General features: G+C 39.1%; 1 protein-coding gene across 1 annotated transcript in view; it reads right to left on the bottom strand.

Moving 5' to 3' along the window:
- TMX4 (thioredoxin related transmembrane protein 4) overlaps positions 1 to 23,980 on the bottom strand; it is a 49,303-nt gene that overhangs the window by 7,107 nt on the left and 18,216 nt on the right. Inside the window, exons 3-6 of the mRNA XM_047771693.1 lie at positions 20,399 to 20,444; positions 18,662 to 18,790; positions 15,413 to 15,458; positions 6,074 to 6,175 (exon numbers count right to left, since the gene is read on the bottom strand). Of these exons, the coding sequence (XP_047627649.1) occupies positions 6,074 to 6,175; positions 15,413 to 15,458; positions 18,662 to 18,790; positions 20,399 to 20,444 (323 nt within the window). The remainder of the gene's footprint in view (positions 1 to 6,073; positions 6,176 to 15,412; positions 15,459 to 18,661; positions 18,791 to 20,398; positions 20,445 to 23,980) is intronic.

Genomic DNA, 23,980 nt, shown 5'->3' with positions numbered 1-23,980 from the left:
AACAGGGGTCTCAAGAAAAATTAAGAAAGCATTTTGATAGATGCTTAAGAGATACAACCAGTTATGGTGGTGGGGAAGGATCAGGACTGACTGCTTGAAAGAGGTGGCATTTCAAGCCCTCGGCATGGTCATAAGTGGGGCAGCACCAGCTGCCTGCCTCTTTTAAGTTACACCACAATGGACCATGGGGACTCCTGGATCCAGAGAAAGCCCTAAATGCCAGGCTGAGGAGACCCATGGGGCAGGAAGATGGGCCGTTCGAAGCGCCATGGGTTGCGGAGAAACCAGCTCCAAGATGTTAAGTGGATTTGAACAGCAAAGAGGAAAACATTTCCATTTGAAAAGACTGAAGTTGAGAACTTACTTTTTAATATGATAGTCATGGGCTTAGTAGCTATTCATTGGACATAATGTTTTTAGTCAATTTTTTCCCTTTTGTTTTTCTTAATAGCAAATGGAGGAGAACGTTTTTGTCGTGACATATTGTAAGGGAAAGAAACACCTGCCAGTGACAAATAACTCTCATTTACAACAAGGCCTGGGAGGAAGTCCATCCCATCTGATATACCTGGGCCTTCTAGAACACTAGGTAAGGGGGCCTAGAAAAAAATTCTGGGACCCCATCCTCCACCATGTCAGCTGTGGGACCCTGAACAAGCCCTTAACTGTTTACTCACTTGCACTCTCTGAAAGGACAGGTTTGGGACTAGTCTATCACTAATGGCTGTTTCATGTCTCTAACAGCACACAATTCCATGATATAGACTTCCTTCTCAGAAACTGGGAGGAAAACCCTCTCATTCTCTCAGTTCAAGATCTATTTTCCAACGTAAAGAATCACTCCCTTAGAATAGGCCATTTCCTAAGTCACTAAGAATGGCACTGTTTAAGAACAGGGTATAGGGGAGTTCTCTAGCAGTCTAGTGGTTAGAAATCAGCACTTTCACTGCTGCAGCCTGGGTTCAATCCCTGATCTGGGAACTGAGATCTCACATCAAGCTGCTGCACACTGTAGCCAGCCATTAATCAATCAATAAAAATAGGGTTTATATGGGAATCATGCCTTGCCCTTCCCTTCCAGTTATATTTTCAGGCTTCAACTTAGCAGATAGCCATATAGCTAATCTTAGGAGACAGCCAGGCATCTAAAAGAGGAGAGCAGATGGATTTGCCATCTTTCATAGAGTGGAGACCCTCTAATACTGGAGACCCTCTTCATAGGAGGCTCTGTGCTAGGAACTGGTCGGCAAAGTATAGAAAACATTCCACCCAAGTTGCAAAATTCAGACAGTGTCTATACATACCAACTGAACTGGAGACCAGATAACAGAGGCAAAAAATTGCTGCTTGTGTTTTCCATTGCTTCCCTGTCTAGAGCTTTGCTGTCTTCCTTTTTTTTTTTTATTACTCAATGAATTTAATACATTTATAGATGTACGATGATCATCACAATCCAATTTTATAGGATTTCCATCCCACACCCCTAGCACATCCCCCCACTCCCCCAAACTGTCTCCTTTGGAAACCATAAGTTTTTCAAAGTCTGTGAGTCAGTATCTGCTCTGCAAAGAAGTTCATTCTGTCCTTTTTTCAGATTCCACATGTCAATGATAGCATTTGATGTTGGTGTCTCATTGTCTGACTGACTTCACTTAGCATGATAATTTCTAGGTCCATCCAGGTTGCTAAAATTACCAGTATTTCGTTCTGTTTAATGGCTGAGTAATATTCCATTGTGTATATGTACCACATCTTCTTGATCCACACTCCTCTGTTGATGGACATTTAGATTGTTTCCATGTCTTGGCTATTGCAAAAAGTGCTGCAATGAACATTGGAGTACATGCGTCTTTGCGAGTCATGGTTTTCTCTGAATAGATGCCCAAGAGTGGGATTGCTGGATCAAATAGTAGTTATATTTTTAGTTTTCTGAGGCATCTCCAAACTGTTTTCCACAGGGGTTGCACCAATTTACAATCCCACCCAACAGTGTACTGGGGTTCCTTTTTTCTCCACACCCTCTCCAGCACTTACTGTTTGTAGACTTTTTTTTTTTGTCTTTTTTGCTATTTCTTGGGCCGCTCATATGGAGGTTCCCAGGCTAGGGGTTGAATCGGAGCCGCAGCCACCGGCCTACGCCAGAGCCACAGCAATACTGGATCCGAGCCGTGTCTGCAACCTACACCGCAGCCCACGGCAACGCCGGATCGTTAACCCACTGAACAAGGGCAGGGACCGAACCCGCAACCTCATGGTTCCTAGTCGGATTCGTTAACCACTGCGCCATGACGGGAACTCCTGTTTGTAGACTTTTTGATGATGGCCATTCTGGCTGGTATAAGGTGGTACCTCATAGTGGGTTTGATTTGCATTTCTCTAATGATGAGTGATGTTGAACATCTTTTCATGTGTTTTTTGGCCATCTGTATGTCTTCTTTGGAGAACTGTCTGTTTAGATCTTCTGCCCATTTTGTGATGGGGTTGTTTGGTTTTTTTTTTGGTATTGAGTTGCAGAAGGTGTTTATAAATTTTGGAGATGAATCCCTTGTCAGTCGATTCATTTGCAGAGATTTTCTCCCATTCTGTGGGTTGTCTTTTCGTTTTGTTTAGGGATTCCTTTGCTGTGCAGAAACTTTTAAGTTTAATTAAAATCCCGTTTATTTTTGTTTTTACTGTCATTACTCTAAAAGGTGAGTCTGAGAAGATGTTGCTGTCATTTATGTCAAGAGAGTGATGTTTTCCTAAAGAGTTTTATAGTATCTGGGAGTTCCCGTCATGGCGCAGTGGTTAACGAATCCGACTAGGAACCATGAAGTTGCGGGTTTGGTCCCTGCCCTTGCTCAGTGGGTTAAGGATCCGGCGTTGCCCTGAGCTGTGGTGGAGGTCACAGACACGGCTCGGATCCCGCGTTGCTGTGACTCTGGTGTGGGCCAGTGGCTACAGCTCCGATTAGATCCCTAGCCTGGGAACCTCCATATGCCGCAGGAGTGGCCCAATAAATGGCAAAAAGACAAAAAAAAAAGAAAAAAGAGTTTTATAGTATCCGGTCTTAGATCTAGGTCTTTAATCCATTTTGAATTTATTTTTGTGTATGGTGTTAGAGAGTGTTCTAATTTCATTCTTTTACATGTGGCTGTCCAGTTTTCCCAGCACCACTTATTGAAGAGGCTGTCATTTCTCCATTGTATATTCTTGCCTCCTCTGTCATAGATTAGTTGACTGTAGGTGTGTGGGTTTACTTCTGGGCTTTCTATCCTGTTCCACTGATCTATATTTCTGTCTTTGTGCCAGTACCATATGGTTTTGATGACTGTTGCTTTGTAGTATAGTCTGAAGTCAGGGAGCCTGATCCCTCCAGCTCCATTTTTCTTTTTCAGGATGTCTTTGGCTATTCTGGGTCTTTTGTGCTTCCAAACAAACTTTAAAATATTTTGTTCTAGTTTTGTGAAAAATGATAATTTGATAGGGTAATTTGATAGGGATTGCACTGAATCTTCAGGTTGCCTTGGGTAGTGGTCTTCCATTCTTTAGGCACAGTTGTTGTGAGAAAATGATGTGGCGGCCAGAGTGATTTGCCATATAGCCTATGCACTTAAGGATGTTTCCCATATTGGTTTAAAATACAAAATGAATACGTGATTTCCAAAACTGAGCTCTTTGTTTACATGGGAAACATCACAGTTAGTAAAATATTTCAACCATTACTACCCCAGGCTCAATCAAAAGAGCAAGCAAAAATCAAACTATTAGCCTTGTTTTGACTTGCTGTCTTTTAAAATTAAGGAAAAGTAGGAAAAGCAATAGTCAGGCTTGTGAAAAACAATGACTTGATCAGGAACTCACTTCTCCATGGAAATATCCGGCCCCTCCTGCCACTGTGTAAGTTAAACTCCATAAGGCTCACAGAGGGAAGGAGACCCTCCAAGGTCACCTGGACCAAGTGTCACATGACTACATGCTGGGCCTTGCACTTAGCTCCTAGTTCATAAATGTGACTGCTCCCTGGAAACCTCACTGAAGGCAAAAATTCTAGCTGTCGTTTTCTTTTAACACATATTACAGTTGTAGAAAAGGCATTTTGAGCAAATATTCACGTTTGCAATTTATGGAATATATTCACAGAAAAATGTATGAGTCTGTTACTGCTTTGAGATTATATTTCCTTAAATAACACTGTCTTCCCAACTTCTTATAAAGGAACAATAATCCATATCACTTAGTCATTGAACAGTCTAAAGTCAACTCTCTTCTCTAATAACTTTCCTACACTCATCATTTGATGAGGGCCTTGGCAGGCCTGACTTCATGGACATAAAGTCAACCTCAAAGACAAAATTCTAAAACCCTTCATGCTGAGAAGAGTTTTCCATGGTCTTCCAGCGAACCCACACTCAAACTACATTCTCCATAATCCATCTCAGAATCACCCAGGATTTCATACTATTCCTCCTACAGGAGCTTCACATCATGGAGCTCTAGAGAACTTTTTTAGAGAAATCTAGGACTAGATGGGAGATAGGAGCAGTACATTTATATCCAGAGTCAAACTTATACCCCAAGTCAAATCATTTTAGGCCAGAGGATCAGGGATATGTTAATTAGCATTGAGATTAATGCAGCAGAATGCAAAGTACCTGGAACCTAATGAATGAAATATCTAAGTTCTACCTCCACTCATGAAGTCAACATCAGCAGTCAAATCTCAAATACAAACAAACCATAATATGAAGCAAACATGTTCATGGCAAATAAAATTGAGCCTCCCTGGCTACTTGGAATATGACTTTGTAATACCAGGTTATGACCTGCTATCAAGGTGGCTACTAACACTTTAAGCTTATTTTTAAAAATACCTTGTTAAAGAGCTGAAATACATTACAAAATATAAGGACAGACTTTAGAGACAATCTTATCTAAAATGTTTTCCTTTTTATTAGACATTTTTAGTAATTATCAATTATTCTTATATAGTATTTAAGGATCATGTGATTAATATATATATAATGACTTTTATAAACTTAAGAATTTAAAGCTCAATCAAATTGATCAAGTGTAAGTAAGAGAAAGATTTTAAATATGTATATAACAACAAGTAAAACAGGCGCAAACATTTACAGTTGCCTATATAGCTAAGAAAATAAATGTATTATCTCAATCCTTACCTGAAAACCCTAGGGAGAAAATGCACAGATACCTAATGGATAGTGCTTTTCATACCCAAAGAAGGCAGTGATATACTTTGCATCTTATCTTTTTACATAATAACAACTGTGGTTTTTTATCCACATTATCTCACAAAATCCACCTTAGGAAAACTGTAGTGTATGTGTAAGCAGCCAGTCAGAGTTAGAGGCTCAATCTGAGGATGCAACAAGAAAAACCATCTCATTCACCAAAGGAAGAAATTCGCAGCTTCGGCCTGATCACAACAGTGTTCTAATCAGGTAGGCAATGTGTGAATTCACAGCTAACTCTGTTGTCTTGGAAACTGACTATCAATTCAAGTGAGTCTCTATGCCTTTTTTCTTTTTTTTTTTTGTCTTTTTTGGTTTTTTTTTTTTTAAGGGCCACACTCACAGCATATGGAGGTTCCCAGGCTAGGGATCTAATTGGAGCTACAGCTGCCAGCCTACACCAGTCACAGCAATGCAGGATCTGAGCGACATCTGCGACCTACACCACAGCTCATGGCAACACTGGATCCTTAACCCAATGAGTGAGGCCAGGGATCAAACCCACAACCTTATGGTTCCTAGTCAGATTCATTTCTGCTGTGACATGACAGGAACTCTCCTATTTCTTTTTTCATCACTGCCTATATCTGGGGTAGCATCTATCTTCAGAAAATTTAAGGGGCAGGATTAGGTAATAATAAAATAATAATTTAATGAATTTTCCATTATATCTCATTACCACTGAAAGCAGTACCAAACAAGCAAATGTCATCTGATTGCTTAGATTACACACAAAATGATATCTGTTTATGTGCTTTTTCTTTCTTGGCTGCTTTCTAGTTTTACATGAAACCAACTGGTTTTAAAGACAAGAAAAAAAGACCAGCATTATCTCTTACCAGACCCATGAAAAGGCCAAAAATCAAGGTGGCTATGATGAAAAAGACATAAGAACACCAAGCAGGAACTCCAAGGGTCACCGTGAAATAGTTGTGGAGATGCTGCAATCAGAAGAAAAACATAAAATAAAATATTTATTTAGAATAAGGACCAAAAATGTTTGAATCTTCCTTCTAGCTGTAACACAAACTTGCAGACTGTTTGTAATTATACAAGCTTTCTCAAAGGTCATCCAATGGTTAATGTATCTATATGATTCTTCAAGAACAAGTCAAATTTCACAACACTGAAAATCTGAGAGTAATAACCAAGGTCATTCCCAGTAAGAGCTATGCTTCCTCCAAGTTCATGATCAAGCGGAACTCTGGTAAAATTGTTTATCTACTCCCTTCCTCCACCATGAGAGGTTTTTTTTTTTTTTTGGTCACTCTCTCCTAATAATTTATACATTTCAATTTTCACCCATAATACAACATTCATAAAAAATTAAACTTTTTTGGTCCTTTACCAATTTTTAGGTAGAAATTACTACTTAACAAACATCAACTGTTTAAAATGTATCCGTACTTCCTTTTTCTAATTAGAATCTTATTGTTCTACCCTCAACCATCCTTAACAACTTCTCTGCTCACCATAAAACCTTAATGTAATAACAGGCAGAAGAAATTATCCAGACAATTCATTATGAGCAAATAAAATTTCATCAGTCTTTGAGGAGAGCTCACATCCCCTCGTGTTCTCTATTCCCTGGGACTCTGATGCTAAACACTAAAAAAATGAATGAGGAGATAACAATCTTAGCTAGAAATTATTTAGAGGATAAATCATACAGGAATTATAGATATGAACCTGCTAGTTTGGAGGCAAAGCCCATTTAGATATGGGCTTGCAGGAGCCACACTGACTCATGATGGCTTTGCAATCATCTATTTTAGGCCCTTAGAGCTTCAAAAACATTCACTACAAACTGATAGTTTTATGATTTTTGTTATGACTATAGATGTTTTTCTTCATAAGATGACTGGGCACAGGATGAAATGGCTCAAAGCTAAATGACACCAGCAGGCAGAGATAAGGATTGAATGACTTGCCTAGAATTGATGAGGTGGATGAAAATGAGTCCAAGATTACACTTTTTTTTTTTTTTGTCTTTTCTGGGGTCGCACCTGTGGCATATGGAGGTTCCCAGGCTAGGGGTAGAATAAGAGCTGTAGCCACAGGCCTACACCAGAGCCACAGCAACGCCAGATCTGAGCCACATCTGCGATCTACACCACAGCTCACAGCAATGCCAGATCCTTCACCCACTGAGCAAGGCCAGGGATCAAACCCCCAACCTCATGGTTCCTAGTCAGATTCGTTAACCACTGAGCCACGATGGGAACTCCTGCAAGAGTCCATTTTAATTTAATATTTCTCAAAACCTAAGTTACCCAAGTTTCTCAAGTTATAAGTATTAATACAATTAAATGATGTATTTAATTCAGAATAATAAATATATAAACAAAAAATCTTTTTACCTGATCTGGAATAATCTGAGATCTCTTCTCTCAAATTCTTAAGTCAGCAGTAGAGATATTATCTAAGGACTCATCACATTTTTCAATATTGACATATGTAATCAAATTGTTCATTAAACATTTATTGAATAGAGAAAAGTTTAATGATTCTATGAATAGTTTAATGATTTGCAAATCATTTGATTTGCAATTCTTGATTTGTAAAACTGTCATCTGTCCTCTTTGATGGCACTGGTCACCACTCTGTCTTCAGTCAGGGTTATTATTTATTAACAGTCCAGCTGAAGTTCCCATTGTGGTTCAGCTGTAATGAACCCAACTAGGATCCATGAGGACACAGGTTCAATCCCAGGCCTTGCTCAATGGGTTAAGGATCCAGCGTTGCTGTGAGGTGTGGTGTAGGTCACAGATGCAACTCAGATCCTGTGTTGCTGTGGCTGTGGTAAGGCTGGCAGTTATAGCTCCAATTCAATCCCTAGCCTGGGAATTTCTATATGCTGCAGATGTGGCCCTAAAAAGACAATAAAATAAAATAAACACACCAAAGAATGTAGAATACTCTTAAAAAAAAAAAAAAAAAAAGAATAGTCCAGTATTCTACAGCCCAGTATGCAAAAAGGTATCTGAGATATAAAAGCTTATTTCATTTTCTTTCAAACTCTGTTCAATGGAACTTTAAAAATGCATTGTGTATTCTCTACTTTAGGAAACTGAACATAGTTTATTTACGCTTTTCTTGATGATTCAATGTCATCATTAAGGTGAAATATGCCAAAGAATCAGAAGAGCTGGAAAGCCAGTATGCCTTTGTGCTGCCCCATAGAGGTATGAGTTCTGGAACCTGCTTTATAGGTAGTATCTGCCCACATGGCTGGAATGAATAACAAGTTATAAGTCCTTCTGGACAGTATCTTATGCCCTTTCTACAAAATAAAGGATTAAAAAAAGCCTTAATAAATTTTCTAAGTTATTTTCTAGAATTCAGTAAATTATTTGCCTTTGAATCATTGCACTCTGGGTCTCATACTTCTCAGTACATTCAAACACATTCTCTTATAATAGGCTCCACTTCAACATTCTTGTATCGACTTATTCTTTAAAGGATTTATTTGAGCTTCTTAGAGAAACTCTGCCATCTTGTGGTCTTTTTAGGTGACTATTACTAAATTCTCATTAATCAAACTATGTTTGCACAACGGCAGCCACAAATCCTTCATCTGTTTACTTTGTCTAAGTCCACAATGGTTTGAGAATACTTTTAAGAGTGCTGTGGTTCCTGGTACTGGGTACTTAAAGTTTTGCTATATGTGTACCTTCCCAAGTAATAACTGATTAAAACTGATTTTAGTTTTCAGTTCTGGATTTCTGTGTTTCTGTATCATTATTTCCCAGGCAAAGTAACAGTTTTTGCTTGTGGAAAATACTGATCCTGGTTCAATATTATAAGTGTTCATCACAAGGAAGCATCCTATTATTTTCCCAAAATGCAAGAAAATGTCATCCACAGGGCCCCATATCTTATATACTATTATGCTTTTGTACTAGATGACTGACTTAGAGCTAAGTTTTGGCTACATAAAGATTTGAATGAGGACTATCTGAAGACACCATGACAAGAGAATATATGAGAAGAACATTCCAACCAGCAATCAGATGGATTTAAGGAACAGAGCCAGGCCAAGGCATCCAGGGGTGAGAGGTGGAGCCTCCCCTCCCCAGGAAGGCCAGCACTCCTTTTGGGACCTGAACTACCCCAGATCAGATTAAATGCCACCCAAGGGCACCACCCAACCAGCCCAGTGCTGCAGTCTCACTCAGAGCAGGGCTGGCCCCCAAGAACAGAGAGCATTCAGAATTCAGATCCCACCTGTATCACAGGATATATACCCTGAGAAGTTTGGGGACAACTTCCTTATATCCCTTTCAGGCATGGTTTAGGATCCTCAAAATGCCTTCCCTGTGTGGGAGCAGTTCAGAAAGACTTCTCCAGTCATGGCCAAAGGTTCAAGTCCCCTTCCATGTTTTACCCTCTCAACGCCTGCAATAAGACACAAGTATGCAGCCCCTTGTAGGCTCTAGCGGAGGTCACTTGTGCATGTGCACCACCGTGCTGTAATATTGTTCCAGATATTTTTACAAAGAAAAAAAAAATCCAAAAACAGTAAGAGAAGAGACACCACTATATAAAATGCCAAGGAATGTTTTGGAGTTTTAAAATTTACTCTAGTTATTCTCCAGTCTAAATACCCATGGCCTTCACTTCTCATCATGAGATATTTATAAAGTATGAAATCTCCATCATACAGACTGTCCTCCCAAGGATGTAGCACACCTAATTGTAGCTTAAATTTGCCATATGCCTGCATCCTTTCATATCAATAGAAACAGTGAGGAGAAGAATTATGTTATATCCTGTATGAGCTCAGTAAGTAGCACAAATTCACCAAATCAAATAAAATAATGTTTAAATACATTCAAATACTAAGCCTAGTTAGCAAAAGTACCCACTGTACAACTGCCATAGGAGTCCATTTCAATCTTGCTATCAGCCCAAGGTTAAAAAAATACATGAAAAAAAAAAAAGATAAAGTATTCCTTGTTGCCTAATTGGGGGGGGGGGAGTAAAACAATGATGACAACAGTGATTAATGAATCTAACAGGTACATAATAGGTACCAGGTTTAAACTAAGCATTCTAAATGTTATAGTAACAGTGTCCATGGCAAGGAAAAGAAATGGGTTCAGAAATACACACCAGCTGGAGAACAGCGACCTGTCTCCTTGGAAGAGAGAAAGACAATGCCTCCTGTGTCTCTGTAGCCACCCGTGAGAAGGGAGGAGGAGACACAAGGACTAGGCGGTCTCTGCGCACATGGGCCACAGACACAGGATTCCTAACCCTGACTGTGGCTCCAGCCTCAACTGAATGTGCGGTGCCTCCCACATTCGGTCTTCTGCACACCATCTTCATGGCATCAGAAATGCCACCTGCACTATCCTTTAGGTTATTAACATTATTCATTGAGTCACTTTTTTAAAGCTGAATAAAACTTTAAAGAAATTGTATACCACTACCATAGAGAGAATATCAGTATCAATTCTGTACCCAGAAGATGTCTACTCTTTGAGAAACTTCTCTTGTTGTACTTCTTGTGGGCTTCAGTGACTCAGTTTCAGGTGAGCAGAACATCAGGATAGGAATTATAGCCTAAGTGGAAATGACTTCTATGAGTTTACTTACAAATTAAAATATTTAAGTGGAGCAGTTCTTGTTGTGGCTCAGCAGAAACAAACCGGACTAGAATCCATGACTATATGGGCTTGACAACTGGCCTCACTCAGTGGGTTAAGGATCCAACATTGCCATGAGCTGTGGTATAGGTCGCAGACACAGCTCAGATCAGAACTGCTGGCAGCTGTAGCTCCAATTCAACCCCTACCAGGGGAACTTCCATGTGCTGCAGATGCAACCATTAAAAAACAATTGATTAAAAAATAAATAAAATAGGTAAGTGGATATCAGCATGAGTATGAAAGACAATTAGGATTTTGGTGATGGAAAGAAGACTCCAAATTGTTTACTCTGTCCCCTGGACTGTGGTACAAATTACCTATCAAGGATCCCAAGGATTCTAGGATTCAAGCAGGAAACTCATAGGATCTGGCTTATTCCATTCTATTCAAGGGACTTTCTCACCTTAAGGGTTTACTCAACAAGAACATATGAGAGATTCATGTAGAGTTAAGAAAGCCAAATTCAGACCCAGCAAAATCCCTGAGTTTGTCAGAACTCAGCTGTATGTGGGTCACAGGTAGGTAATCCTGGCATCCTGAGGCCCAGCTTTTATCCCCAGGATGCCATATCCAGCAAGCTGGCTGAACTCCTAACAAAGAAACTCAAAGACCCTACAGAATTAATGGTTCAGTAGGCCCCGATCTTCCAGACCAAGGTCTTGTTTTTGTTTTCTCTTTTTCATTAGAAAAAAATCAAATACAGAAAAAGATTTTTAAAAATCAACCATAATTTTAGTATCAGAGGTAACCATTTTTGATTACCTGACTGATCTCTCTCCAGGCATTTTCCTTTTTTTTTTTCTTTTCTTTTTTTCTTTTTAGGGCCTCACCTACAGCACATGGAAGTTCCCAGACTAAGGTTCACATGTAGCTACAGCTGCCAGCCCACACCACAGCCATAGCCACACAGGATCCTAGCCTGTATTTGTGACCTACACCACACAGCTCACGGCGAGGCCAGGGATCGAACCCACATCCTCATGGATACTAGCCGGATTCATATCCGCTGCACTGAAATGTAAATTCCCAGGCATTTTCCTATGTACACACAAAAAAAAACTCCATATAAACAAAACACACAACAAACTGCTTTATCTTTTCTCCCACTTAATAACATAATTTCCCTATGGAAGGATGTACATCTAACGAGCAACACCTCCATGGGACTCTGTTGCTAACAAAAGACTGACTCCTATCTGTCTAGCATCCACAAAATCCTGGCCTGATACAAGAGACTGTGGATGGACATCAATAATCTTGCCTCATTGGCGTTTGGCCCTGCATGTCTTTCCCTCTTTCCTGTTATTATCTTCTTCTCTCAGCATCTGCATTCTTTTTAGTTAAAGCCATGTTCTTTCTCTCTCTCACACACCACACGCTGTGTTTCTTCTGTTCATTGTTAATATGGTTGCACTAGTTTTCAACTATCCACACTTGAGTTAAAAACCAGATGATGTTCCCCACATACACTCAACACCAATGTGAGGACCTTGGGTAAAGGGAAAAGAACCAGCTGAATATGCTAACTGAGCGGCCAGGCAGTCAGCAAGGAGGACTGGCTCAGTAAGGAGCTCCACAGGACAACCAGGACAACTATACCCTATGCTTATAGGGGGAAGCAGAGACTTGATGTGTAGCCAAGGACTGGGTCCCACCAGGCCAGAGGTCATACCCTCTGATAGGAGGATAAGGGCTGAACTCTGAAAACACACATGGGGAGAGCCTTTTCCGGAGACTTGATGAAAGGCTGGGCATTTGTTTCTAAGAATAAAATAAACTACAAAGTTGTCAAGAGGCTCGGGGAAGCCAGATGCTAATAACTACAACACCATATTTCTATTACAGATTTTAAAGGTAATGTATACATGTATGAGATTAAAAAAACTACAAACCTGCCATCTACATCCTTTCAGTCATGTGTATCCACACCCCAGCCCCCACACACATCCTGAGGGGTGGCCAAGGACTGGGTCCCACACGTCCACACACAATCTACAATCAGGGGAGATGTATGAGTAATCCCAATAAATATAAACAGACTAAATGTATCAGTTAAAAGAATTACTTTTTATAATCACTTAAAACATAGTAACAAAAAGGCTGAAAGCAGAAAAAAAATATTCCAGGTATGTGCTAACCAAAAAGAAAAAAATACGGTATTAATATTAGACAAAATGACCTTAGAGACTATAAAGTGTTATTGATTATATTCAAATTCTACAGTGTAGCTTGTAAATTTTTGTTTTTTTAAATATCTGGAAAGTCTAAATATACATATACACACACATACATACATAAAATATATAAATATTATTTATACTTCTCAACCACTAATAAGAACATCTTAGTTGGTTATTCAGAGATGCATCATACTATTCTCCAAATGGCCTTTTCTCTACAGTCCAATGCATCCACACAGAATCCAGAACCCACTCATACTGCCCAAGACTGTGCACTGTGCCTACAAAGATAATAACAACAACTCCCAGCCTTGACGTGCTCCAAATGCCAAATGTTATAAGCATTTGTATGAAATGAAAAACTGGGAGTCGCCACTGTGGCGCAACAGAAATGAATCCAACTAGCAACCATGAGGTTGCAGGTTTGATCCCTGGTCTCGCTCAGTGGGTTCAGGATCTGGCATTGCCGTGACCTGCGGTGCGGATCACAGATGTGGCTCGGATCCTGCATTGCTGTGGCTGTGGTGTAGGCTGGCAGCTATAACTCCAATTCGACCCCTAACCTGGGAACCTCCATATGTTGCAGGTAGAGCCCTAAAAAAGCAAATAAAATAAAACAAAATAATAAAAGAAAAGAAATGAAATAAAATATAGAAAAACTGCAACTCCTTGTTTATCAGCTAAGCCATAAGATATCTGAGCAATTATTTCTTTCTTTTGGTACTATCTTTGAAAATAAAACTACTCCTTAACAATGTGTGAAGGTCTTCATCAACTTCCTTATAAGCTTTCCTTAAACCTCAGAAAAAACTTACCTCTTGATCTGCAGTTATGATAGGTTCTGTGCTAAGGTCTTGATGGTGATTCCCGACACCTAATACAATTATTCTGTTGGATTAAACACTATATGGCTACAAAGTTTTCAGACAGCTATCAGAATATATGACTCCATCAACCTTTAGTGTTAACATGCTGCAAAAGGCAGAATCCCTTACTCTGAGTTCCTGGTTTGCAATTCTTAATTCTCAACCTTTGAACAAACTTCTCACCAATTTTAAGAAAATAGCAGAAGACAACCATACAAAACTCATACTATTTGAAAAGAGGAAACATGCTGGTTATTGTTTAATATGACACACAAATGTCAAAAAAAAGGACAGTTAAAAATTTTTAACCAGAAAAGACTGAATCCAAGTCACCAACTTAGTCTCTGTTGTAAAACAAAACAAAACAAAAACCTAAAGTATATATTCTATCTCACAAGGCAGAAAATATAATACAACTGAGAAACTGGGACACAAAAAGTTGTGCTTAAATTTCCCCACACCATATAAGAATATGCATGAAAAACAGAGTCTTCATGAACTCCCTGAATGTTAAGTTCCAAATATGATGCAGGACCTATAATCACTGCTCAAAAAAGACAAATAAAGGGAGGGACTCACTTCTAAAGATTTTTTTGAAATACTTTAAGGATATATATTTAATTCCACAGCAATTTTGTCCAATCTGGCAGGACTTAGTTCACCCTACATGTAGAGGAGTAAAAGGTTATGTGACTTATTCAGGACTACAGAACAGTTCAACATTTTCACCTAAATAACAGTTCTAACTCACTTGCAGGACTCAGTGAAATGATACGATCACATGTAGCAGGGCTGGCAAACTTTTCCTTTAGGGCCACATCATAGCTATCTTAGGCTTGTGGGCCATAGAGTCTCCAACACAACTACTCATCTCTCCATCGTAGACTGAAAGCAGGTCCACAAAATAGGTAATAAGTGAGTTTGCTGATCCCTGACATTGAGACAATTTTTGACCTGAAGGGAGATTACAACGAAGGGAAAATATAGATGAAGTGAAACCCCATAATCCCTTTCAGCTTGTAAAAAGGGATTCATCATTGATCTGACTTTGACAATAATTATAGACCTTTGTCCAATTTATGTCCTTTTACACACAGACACATTTCCACTATGACCCCATGTAAAAGGAGTTGTGTGTCTTAAGTAGCAAAGTGAGGAGTTCCCACCATGGTGTGGTGGCTTGAGAACCCAACTCCAGTGGCTTGGGTCAGTGCAGATGTGCGGTTTGACCCCAGGCCAGCATAGTTCATTAAAGGATCCAGCATTGCCACGGCTATGGCATAGGTCACCACTGTGGCTCTGATTCAATCCCTGGCCCAGGAACTTCTACATGCCATGGTGTGACCATAAAATTTTTTTTAAAAAGTGAAATTATAAAACCATTTATAAATGTTTATTTTCCCATTATCTAGAAAATATACACTCACTCTTAAAAAACCCCTCTCTTCCAATACAAGCAAAAAGGTGTATCAACTTACCCATATCTTGCCGGAGATGCTAAAAAGACCAGCCATTCCAGACATCCTGAAAAACAGGAGAACCACTGGTGATGGATAGTATAAAAAAACCAAAACAAAACAACAAAACTCAAGTCACAAGGACCACCTCCTCACTTCTTACAAGACATTGTCCTTTCTGCCAGATTCACTTCTGTCCTTAAAGAACTTAGACTCCACGACCATCATCTGAATTACTCTGCTGTAAATACAGTCATAACCCCTGGTCCTTTTTCCCTCCATGGTACATGCCCGGCAAAAAGCCCAGCCCTGAGCAGCTGAGTATCTCTGGGGGAAAAAAAAAAAATCACATGACCCCTCTTCACAGTCACAAACCTCAGTGAGCACTCAATACGGCCCAGTCCCATTGTAATTTTTCAGGCTCTGAGATGAAAGCTCAAATCCTTTTCACTCTCTTCCAACTCTCCCCTTCCCTCCCCATGCTCTCTCAGCTAACAGACACTCCTTGTCTGTCATGTGAAATCAGAAGCTATCATGTCATCTGTCTTATCTTCCCAGCACCAAATCTGAGCCTGGCATACATTGGGACCCACCTTCTCCTGTTGCAACAGAGAAAGCCTACCTACCCGACCACAGTCCAAAACCTCCCCTCGTGCCTTGGATCCCATCCCTTCTCTCTTGTTAACAACTTGGTTCTTTCTGTCAGCCCTATTCCTTCATCAGCAAATTTCTACCTCTCTACTGGGTCACATTCATCTGCATAAAAAACACGTTCTATTCTCTCTCATCTTTTGAAAAGAGCACCACTGGACCCCACATGGCCTTCCAGCTTCACAAAGTTCTCTAAGGAGTAGCCTAAGCTTGCTACTGCTTCTTCCTTGCTCTATCTTTAACCCATTCAAATCTGGCTTCCATCCTGCACTGTCACTCCTTATCAAGGCCACAATAATACTGTGTTGCTTCAATCAATGCCAAGGCCCCAGACTGATCGCACTTCAGTCTTTGGTAACATGGGACACAAGTGACTAAGTCCCTGTTCCCTTCATACCTTTTACTTGGTTTCTAGGAAATAGCACACCCTGGCTTGTCCTCCTGTCTTCCTGGTACTCATTTTCAATTTCCTTTAGCTGACTCCTCTATTTCTATGTTCTGTATCTGTGTTCCTGAATTCTCCATGGAGACCCATCTCCATGCATCCAGACTGACAGCTCTACAAAGTCTGCCTCTTAATCTTAACACATCCAACACACACCCCTGATTTTCTCTTGCTCAAATCAGCAACTGGTACCAATACCATCAAATTCACAAACTGGAAATCTGGGAGAGAGTGCGTGTGTCTGTGTGCATCTGCATGCACACATGCTTGTACATGTGAATCTCCCCTCTCCTTCATCTTAGCCAAATCCACCTTTAAAACATATGTTAAACCTACCCACTCTCTCCATCCCCACCGCCACCACCCTGATATGCATGACACCATCCCTGGGCTAGACCTGCAACAGCCTTCTACCCGTCTCACATCTCCACTCTCGACCTCTCCAGCCTCTGTCTAAGCGCACCTTCTCACTGCTCTACAGCTAACATTCTAGTTCCTCACTGTGGCCATGGGCTTGTCTGATCTGGTTCCTGCCCAACTTGACTTCCTAATTTACACTCCTCTCCCTCCCTTTCTCAGTGCCTGACCTTAGCCCCACTGCTGGGATGCTATACTCACTCCAGGGATCACTCCTCCCCCTGCTCATAACTGGCAAGGCTGTGCTATCCTTCAGCTCTCACTTGCAGCCCTTCCCTCACAACCACCTCCCTTGCCCCTCATCTAACGGAGGACCTGCTCCCAGTTATTCCTGACTCCGTAAAGGTCTGGTTTTTCTTTTTGTTTTCTTAGCAGCCCTTATCCAGACTATGATTCCTTTTTTAGTATTAAATTTTTATCTTAAACTGGAGTAGAGTTGATATATAATGTGTTGATTTCAGGTGTACAGCAAAGTGACTCAGTTATACATATACATATACCTATTCTTTTTCAGATCCTTTTCCCATATAGGTTATTACAGCATACGAAGTAGAGTTCCCCATGTTACACAGCAGGTACCTGTTCATTATCTATTTTAGATATAGTAGTGTGTATATGTTAATTCCAAATTCCTAATTTGTCCCTTCCCTGACAGATTAGGATTTTTTACATTTTTTTTTTCTTAATCTGTCTTACTTCAAGTCACCCTAGGAGAACAGAAGAGTCACATCTGGTTTGTTTAATGTTGAACATCTAGCGCCAAGAACCGTATCTGGCATAAAATCAGTGTTCACATACTTGTAGAATAAAACTCTTTTAGAATAAAGCTTCTTTTAGAATAAGCATATATTTCCAATAAATGCAACCGGGTTACTTCTTCCTGAAGTATGACATGATTTGATCCTATTCCAGCAGGGATGTTCCCTACACTTATATATATTAACATAAAATTCATTATGACAATTCATTCAAAATTAAAACTGATTGTAAAAAAGTTATTATGGCTTGGCCTTATCTCCCTCACCAAGCTTTACACAGTTCGCCATCATGGCCAAAAGTCACCCAGGCAGTATTCTCTAGGCAGCGAAGGACACTATAGATTTTATTTTCCACACAGATACAACAGCAATGCCTTCATGATAGTTCAAAGAAGAGATACTCCTCTACCTCGCCAATAATTTAAAAGGAAGAAAGAACCATAAACGGTGTTCAACACCCATCTAGGAAAGAGAAAAAGGTGGTATGGCTTAATGCAAAAGCTAGAGAGGCTTTCTGTAAGCCACCTGAGTCTGAACACCTAATTCCCAGTATCCTAACAACCAGCTCAAACATATGTAGGTCATAAAACCACAAACACAACATGAGCCAAACATGAGCTTGTGTCATCAGGGTGAATGTGAAAAAAATGTAGACTTTCAAGGTCTATGGGTTGTTAATTTGAGACCTTCCATTTTATCAGTAACACTGTCATTAAAAAATAAGTTACATTAGGGGAGTTCCTGTCGTGGCTCAGTGGTTAGTGAACCCGACTAGCATCTATGAGGAAGAGGGTTTGACCCCTGGCCTTGCTCAGTGAGTTAGGGATCCAACGTTGCCATGAGCTGTGGTGTAGGTCACAAATGCGGCTTGGATGCTGTGTTGTTGTGGCTGTGGCGTAGGTTGGTGGCTATGTTCTGATTGGACCCCTAGCCTGGGAACCTCCATATGCCACGGGTGTGGCCCTAAAAAGAGACCAAAAAAAAAAAAAAAAAGGTTACGTTAGAGAAGCCGGAGATTTCCAGCCAGTCAGAGGCTCAACTGATTGCCACTTCTTTTCCAAGATATAGTTCTGCAGGTCTTCATAGATTCCTGGGCCACGGTAACGGCGGAATATCCCATCCTTTGCACTATAAATTATAAAAACACATAGAAAATAAACCCATTAAAATAGCAAGTGTTACGGACAGTAAAAGTCAAAATATCTATTGGTTTTATATGTAAACTCCACCCTGAATTTTAACTTGGCTCAAAATTGAAGAAAAAGAAATATTATAGTTTGGCATAAATGAGAAAGCATGCATAAATACTTATTCATTACAAAGGAGACCTTCCAATCAGAGAATATTAAAAATTCTATTCCATCACTGCACAGTTTGTGGACTATAAGCAAAGTCCTTGGCAGTGTCTAATCTGCCAAATTACTTTTTACTATTTTTGTTACCAATTATTTCAACTTTTCTTTTACAATAGCAAAACAGCAATTGTTATCAAGTTTTAAAACACTGCATCCACATTTCTAAATTTATGTCATTGAAGTCCCTCCCCTGAAAATTAACAAAACACCTCTTAGTCTCACCCAGGCTTTCGGTCTTCCCTCCCTCTCACTTTCTTACCAGTCGCACTTCCCAAGGTTAGAGTCTACAGTTGCCATTTTCTCCTTTGACATTACTCATTCACTATTCCTGCAGGCAGGGCTCCTGCTTCCAAGACTCCATGGGAACTGCTCTCACTGGGGGCCTCCAATGACTCCTCGGAGCACCTGCCTGACATGGCACTCTTCACTATTCACCCACCCCTGCCTTCCTCCTGTCCCTTGGCTTCTATGGCAGCAGCTCTCTGGACTTCTTCTTCCCACATCCTTTCTCAGTTCCACACTCCCTGTTTTCCTCTGCAGATGTCCTAATGGTAGTCAACTCAGGTTCTATCCTTGACCTTCGTCTCTTCACAGGTTTATCTACTCTCTCATTGTATGTATTTCACCAGTTACCTACTTTGAATTCCCACAATGTTATCTCTGGTCTAGATCTTTCCTCTGAGCTTTAGATCCTGAAATCAAACTATTCCCCAAATGTCTCCATTTGGAATTAGCATAAACAACTCACACTATCTTTTCCATCCTGACCTCTGTCTTCCAAACTTCACGTTATCTGAATGGCTCCTCAAGAGCTTTTACTAGATAAACATGGCCTGGAAGTAGTCACTGCATGCCCTTCCTTCCCTATGGCTAAAGAGTCACCAGTCCTGTGATCCCACCCTCTTTTATCTGTGGAATCCATCCCTTCTTTCTCTCCCCTGCCTTGCTACCCTAGCTTCTCCAGCCTCATCACACAGGATGGTCCAACTGTACCCTATGTGCCAGCCATAGAGACCTAGTTACAGTTCTCAGAAGGTATCTCCTTTTCCCCTGGGTTTTCCCATGACATATCCTCTATCTAGAAAGGCCTTCTCTACCTTGTCTGCTTAACCTACTCCTACTTAGCCATTAAGAACCATTTCATCCTTTATGTTATCAGGTAAATGTTGACCTGCCCGTCTATTTGCTGCTTGAAATTGGGTTCCTTTTCCTGCAGTGCCCTGGGCATCCTTCTCCTCTAATAGCGTCAATCAGTGCAAACCAGTCCTTCTCTCTTCAATGCTAAACTGAATGAGTGACGGTTATGACAACAACTTGGAACTCCTGGTACACACCTACTGATTTCTAATCTTTGCAAGACCAGAAAATTATTTAAACTTACTGAAAAAATGCTGGGAGGGTGGTAACAAAGAAGCGGCCACTCAAACCTATAAGAAGCAAAAACAAAAAAGTTACAAGTCAAACTCAGTCGAACCCAAGCATCTAACTTAGGCTGTAGAAAACAAGCAGCCTTGAGCTTGCTTTCATAACCACATTGGTAAAATCTTTCCAATTACTGAATCATGTTTACTATTTTTTAAAGTAAAATCTTAGCTATTTTCAAATGCCTAACACCTTCCAGTCACTGACATAGAACTTGCTTGTCTCCGAGTGTTAAACTAGAGCTTTTTGGCTTGTATATTATTTGGAATGATGGCTGAAAGGATAGGTTTTAGAGTCATACACCACATAATCTGTGTTAAATAACTAAACTCTTAGTTGTTAGTTTAGTTTAGTTTTTGTGACCTTAGATAAATTACTTAATCTTTCTGAGTCTCAGTTACCTCATCTATAAAATGGGAATATAAAAGCTTAACTGAATTGCTCTAAAGTTATGCCATAACATTGTATTAAGTGCTTAACACATAGGAAAAGGACTCAGTAAATTATAGGTATTATCATATCGGTCATACATTTAAAAAGAATAATACGGAATATGAAATAATAGGATCATGTACAATCTTTGCACATTTATAAAATTTGCAAGTACTGTCAGGGATTCTATGCACAGTAAATAGATTTTTTTTTCCACTTTGTTTCAGCAAACCTTTGCTGAACACTAACTACACATCAATTGTTATGCCAGGTACATGTGAAGACAAACACAAAGAAAACCCTTAGTCACTCAGCAAATATTTACTAAGCATCTTCTTTGTTCCAGGGACTGTGATAACTATTCAAGATACATAGATAAGTAAAAACACCTATAGTCTATTCTTTGTTCTCAGAGTGTACAGTCTAGTGGCAGAGGAAAACAATCACATAATCATAGCCAGGACTATAAACAGAGATAGATGATATATCAAGAAAAGAGACATGCAATAAAAACCTAAGGGAGACTAGGAGTTATGAGCATAATCCTCTTTAAATGTTTACAAATCAGTAATATACATGTGTGCACCAAAAGTTAAGTATGGTTAAGTATGGTTCTGGCAAAGAGAAGCATAGCTGAAGGATCTCCTTTGGCCAGCATGGTAAAATAAGACATTATTTTCACATCTCTCATCATGTTTGTTTTGCTTTTCTCATTGAAAAATAATCTGGTCAAAAATCAAATATCTATTCAAATAAAATGACTCAAATTTTAACATATCTACAGTTACTCCCGATGTGAAACACTGAAGCTTTGCTTTTAATAACATGGGAAATTTGCTTATACCTTTAAGTTAAATCTATAGTCAGTATAATAATTTACTAATTAATGATGAGTCTTCCCAAAAAAGGATTCTCTTTTTTGTGTGAAACCAAGCAGATTCTAAAATACCCCAATAGCACTTAAAGAAAATTGTAATAAAAGTACTCTGAAGGTAATAAAAGTCAATTGTTAAAAAAAGAAACAAGAAACATTTACTACATGGATTTATCATTGTATCACTGGGGCTGGGCGGGGTCGTACTGACAGTAACAAAAACACAAGTGACCTGAGAAGTCAGCTGAGAAGGTAACAAGCATGTTCTCTTCTAATACTGTTTGGAATTCTGGCCTTGCAGAAACAAGTGTATCTTTTAATGTATTTCCAACTCTAAATTACAAGGGGAAAAAGTATTGGCAATCTAAATTATTATATACTTTTAGCTTAAAATAATTATTGCAAACAGTTTCATATCTTATTTTTCTCATAGCTAGAGATTCTTATGACCACTCAAATATTTTATCTGAGCTACAGTATTAAGAGAATTATGCTTTGTTTAAATGGCCTTTTAAAATAAGAATAGACAAATAGCATCCCATCACTACTTCAAGTTTCTATTTAGACTTTATTTTTATCAGAATAAATAAGATTTCTGATAAATGTTAGGTACCACTGAAAACAATATTTTAACTTATTTTTTAAAATCCTTCACGTGTCATCACTGGCCATGACAAAAAATTAAAAAAACAAATAAATCTTAAAAGTAGTTCATAAAGCACATTAAGTTACACATCTTGAAAGTAGTTTATAAACACATTAAATTATACAATATGAATTTCCAGATTCACGAGCCAGCTGGCCTGGGGTTAAATTCCCCTCTGCCTCTTATTAGTTTTTAATGTGAGACAGTTAACTTAAACTCTCTGAACTTTAATTTTCTTTTCATAAATGGGCATCAGAATTTATATCTAACAGTAGTATTAACTGATGTTATATTTACAAAGCACACAGAAAACAGTGTCTGACATATAATAAGTACTAAAATGGTTTTATTTCCTATATTTAAATCTGATTCAAAGTTAGAATAAAACAAGAGGATGTAACAAACCCTAATTTAGTTTTAAGTGCTTTAGAAATTGTACTTAATTATATTGGATAACATAACTTAAGACTTTATAAATAAACGCACCCATGAAAATCAATGAATACAGAGAAGAAAAAAAAAAAACAGTGAAAGATGTTCTCTGAGATTTTTCTGCATCTTTCTTCTTCAGGCTAGAAGGTAAAACAGTACACTTGTTCCCCCAAAAGGCTAGATTAAAGGATATTAAAAAATGTATAGCTTTTGACATGAATGTTTTCTAACCTTTAATACTGATGCTATGAAATGTCAAGGGAGATTTTTGTAAACTAAAAAGTTAAGCCATGACCACCTTACCTTGGAGGAGGGAAGTACCACGTGAGGTTGTGGCTTCAGGGTTTAAAAACAAATATGGATCTTAAAGAATTATAACAGAGCAGTAGCTCATTTTAAGGTTTGCATAATGGTTCACTGTAACAAACTTCAGGAAGTACTGGAAGAAACAAAGAGTACTTCTCAAATACTTAAGGAGATAAAGTTTAACCACAAGCTCTCCCAAAACTTCTGCATATCTTTTACACTTTAAGGGCAACTTCCACTTTAAAATGAAGACTGAACAGTAATATACAAGGGCATTAATCAAAAATGCAGAAAAAATTCTTATTAGCAAGCTTATCTTAAACACATACAACAAAGGAAAACAAATTAAAGATTAGAGAAATAAAAGTTACGGCAAGAAACTAATTTTCACAGGTTAAAAAAACCACAACAGAAATTATTTAAATTCAGTATTAAGAAAATGGAGACAGTTGCTAGCTTTTGTTCTACCACTTACGAGCTGTGTTACTTTAGGCACATTACTTCACCACTCTGAACAATGTAGAAACAGTCTGTTCTTCACAGGACTATAATGAAGCTAAAATGCATGCAAGTGCTAAACACAATTACAGGCTAAAGTAAATGCTTCCTAAACGCTAACAATTTTTAAAAGTAGAACCTAATCTTACTCTCAAAATTGAAATAAAGAAGTTCCCGTTATGACGCAGTGGAAATGATTCTGACAAGCATCCATGAGGACGTGGGTTTGATACCTGGGCTCACTCAGTTGCCGTGAGCTGTGGTATAGGTCTCAGATGGGGCTCAGATCCTGGGTTGTATGTAGGCCAGCAGCTGTAGCTCCAATTTGACACCTAGCCTGGGAACTTCCATAT

The sequence above is a fragment of the Phacochoerus africanus genome, chromosome 3 (genome assembly GCF_016906955.1).
Source record: "Phacochoerus africanus isolate WHEZ1 chromosome 3, ROS_Pafr_v1, whole genome shotgun sequence".
NCBI classification, from domain to species: Eukaryota; Metazoa; Chordata; class Mammalia; order Artiodactyla; family Suidae; genus Phacochoerus; species Phacochoerus africanus.
The sequence above is the reverse complement of the archived record's forward strand: the minus strand, read 5'-3'. Positions and strand labels throughout refer to the sequence as shown.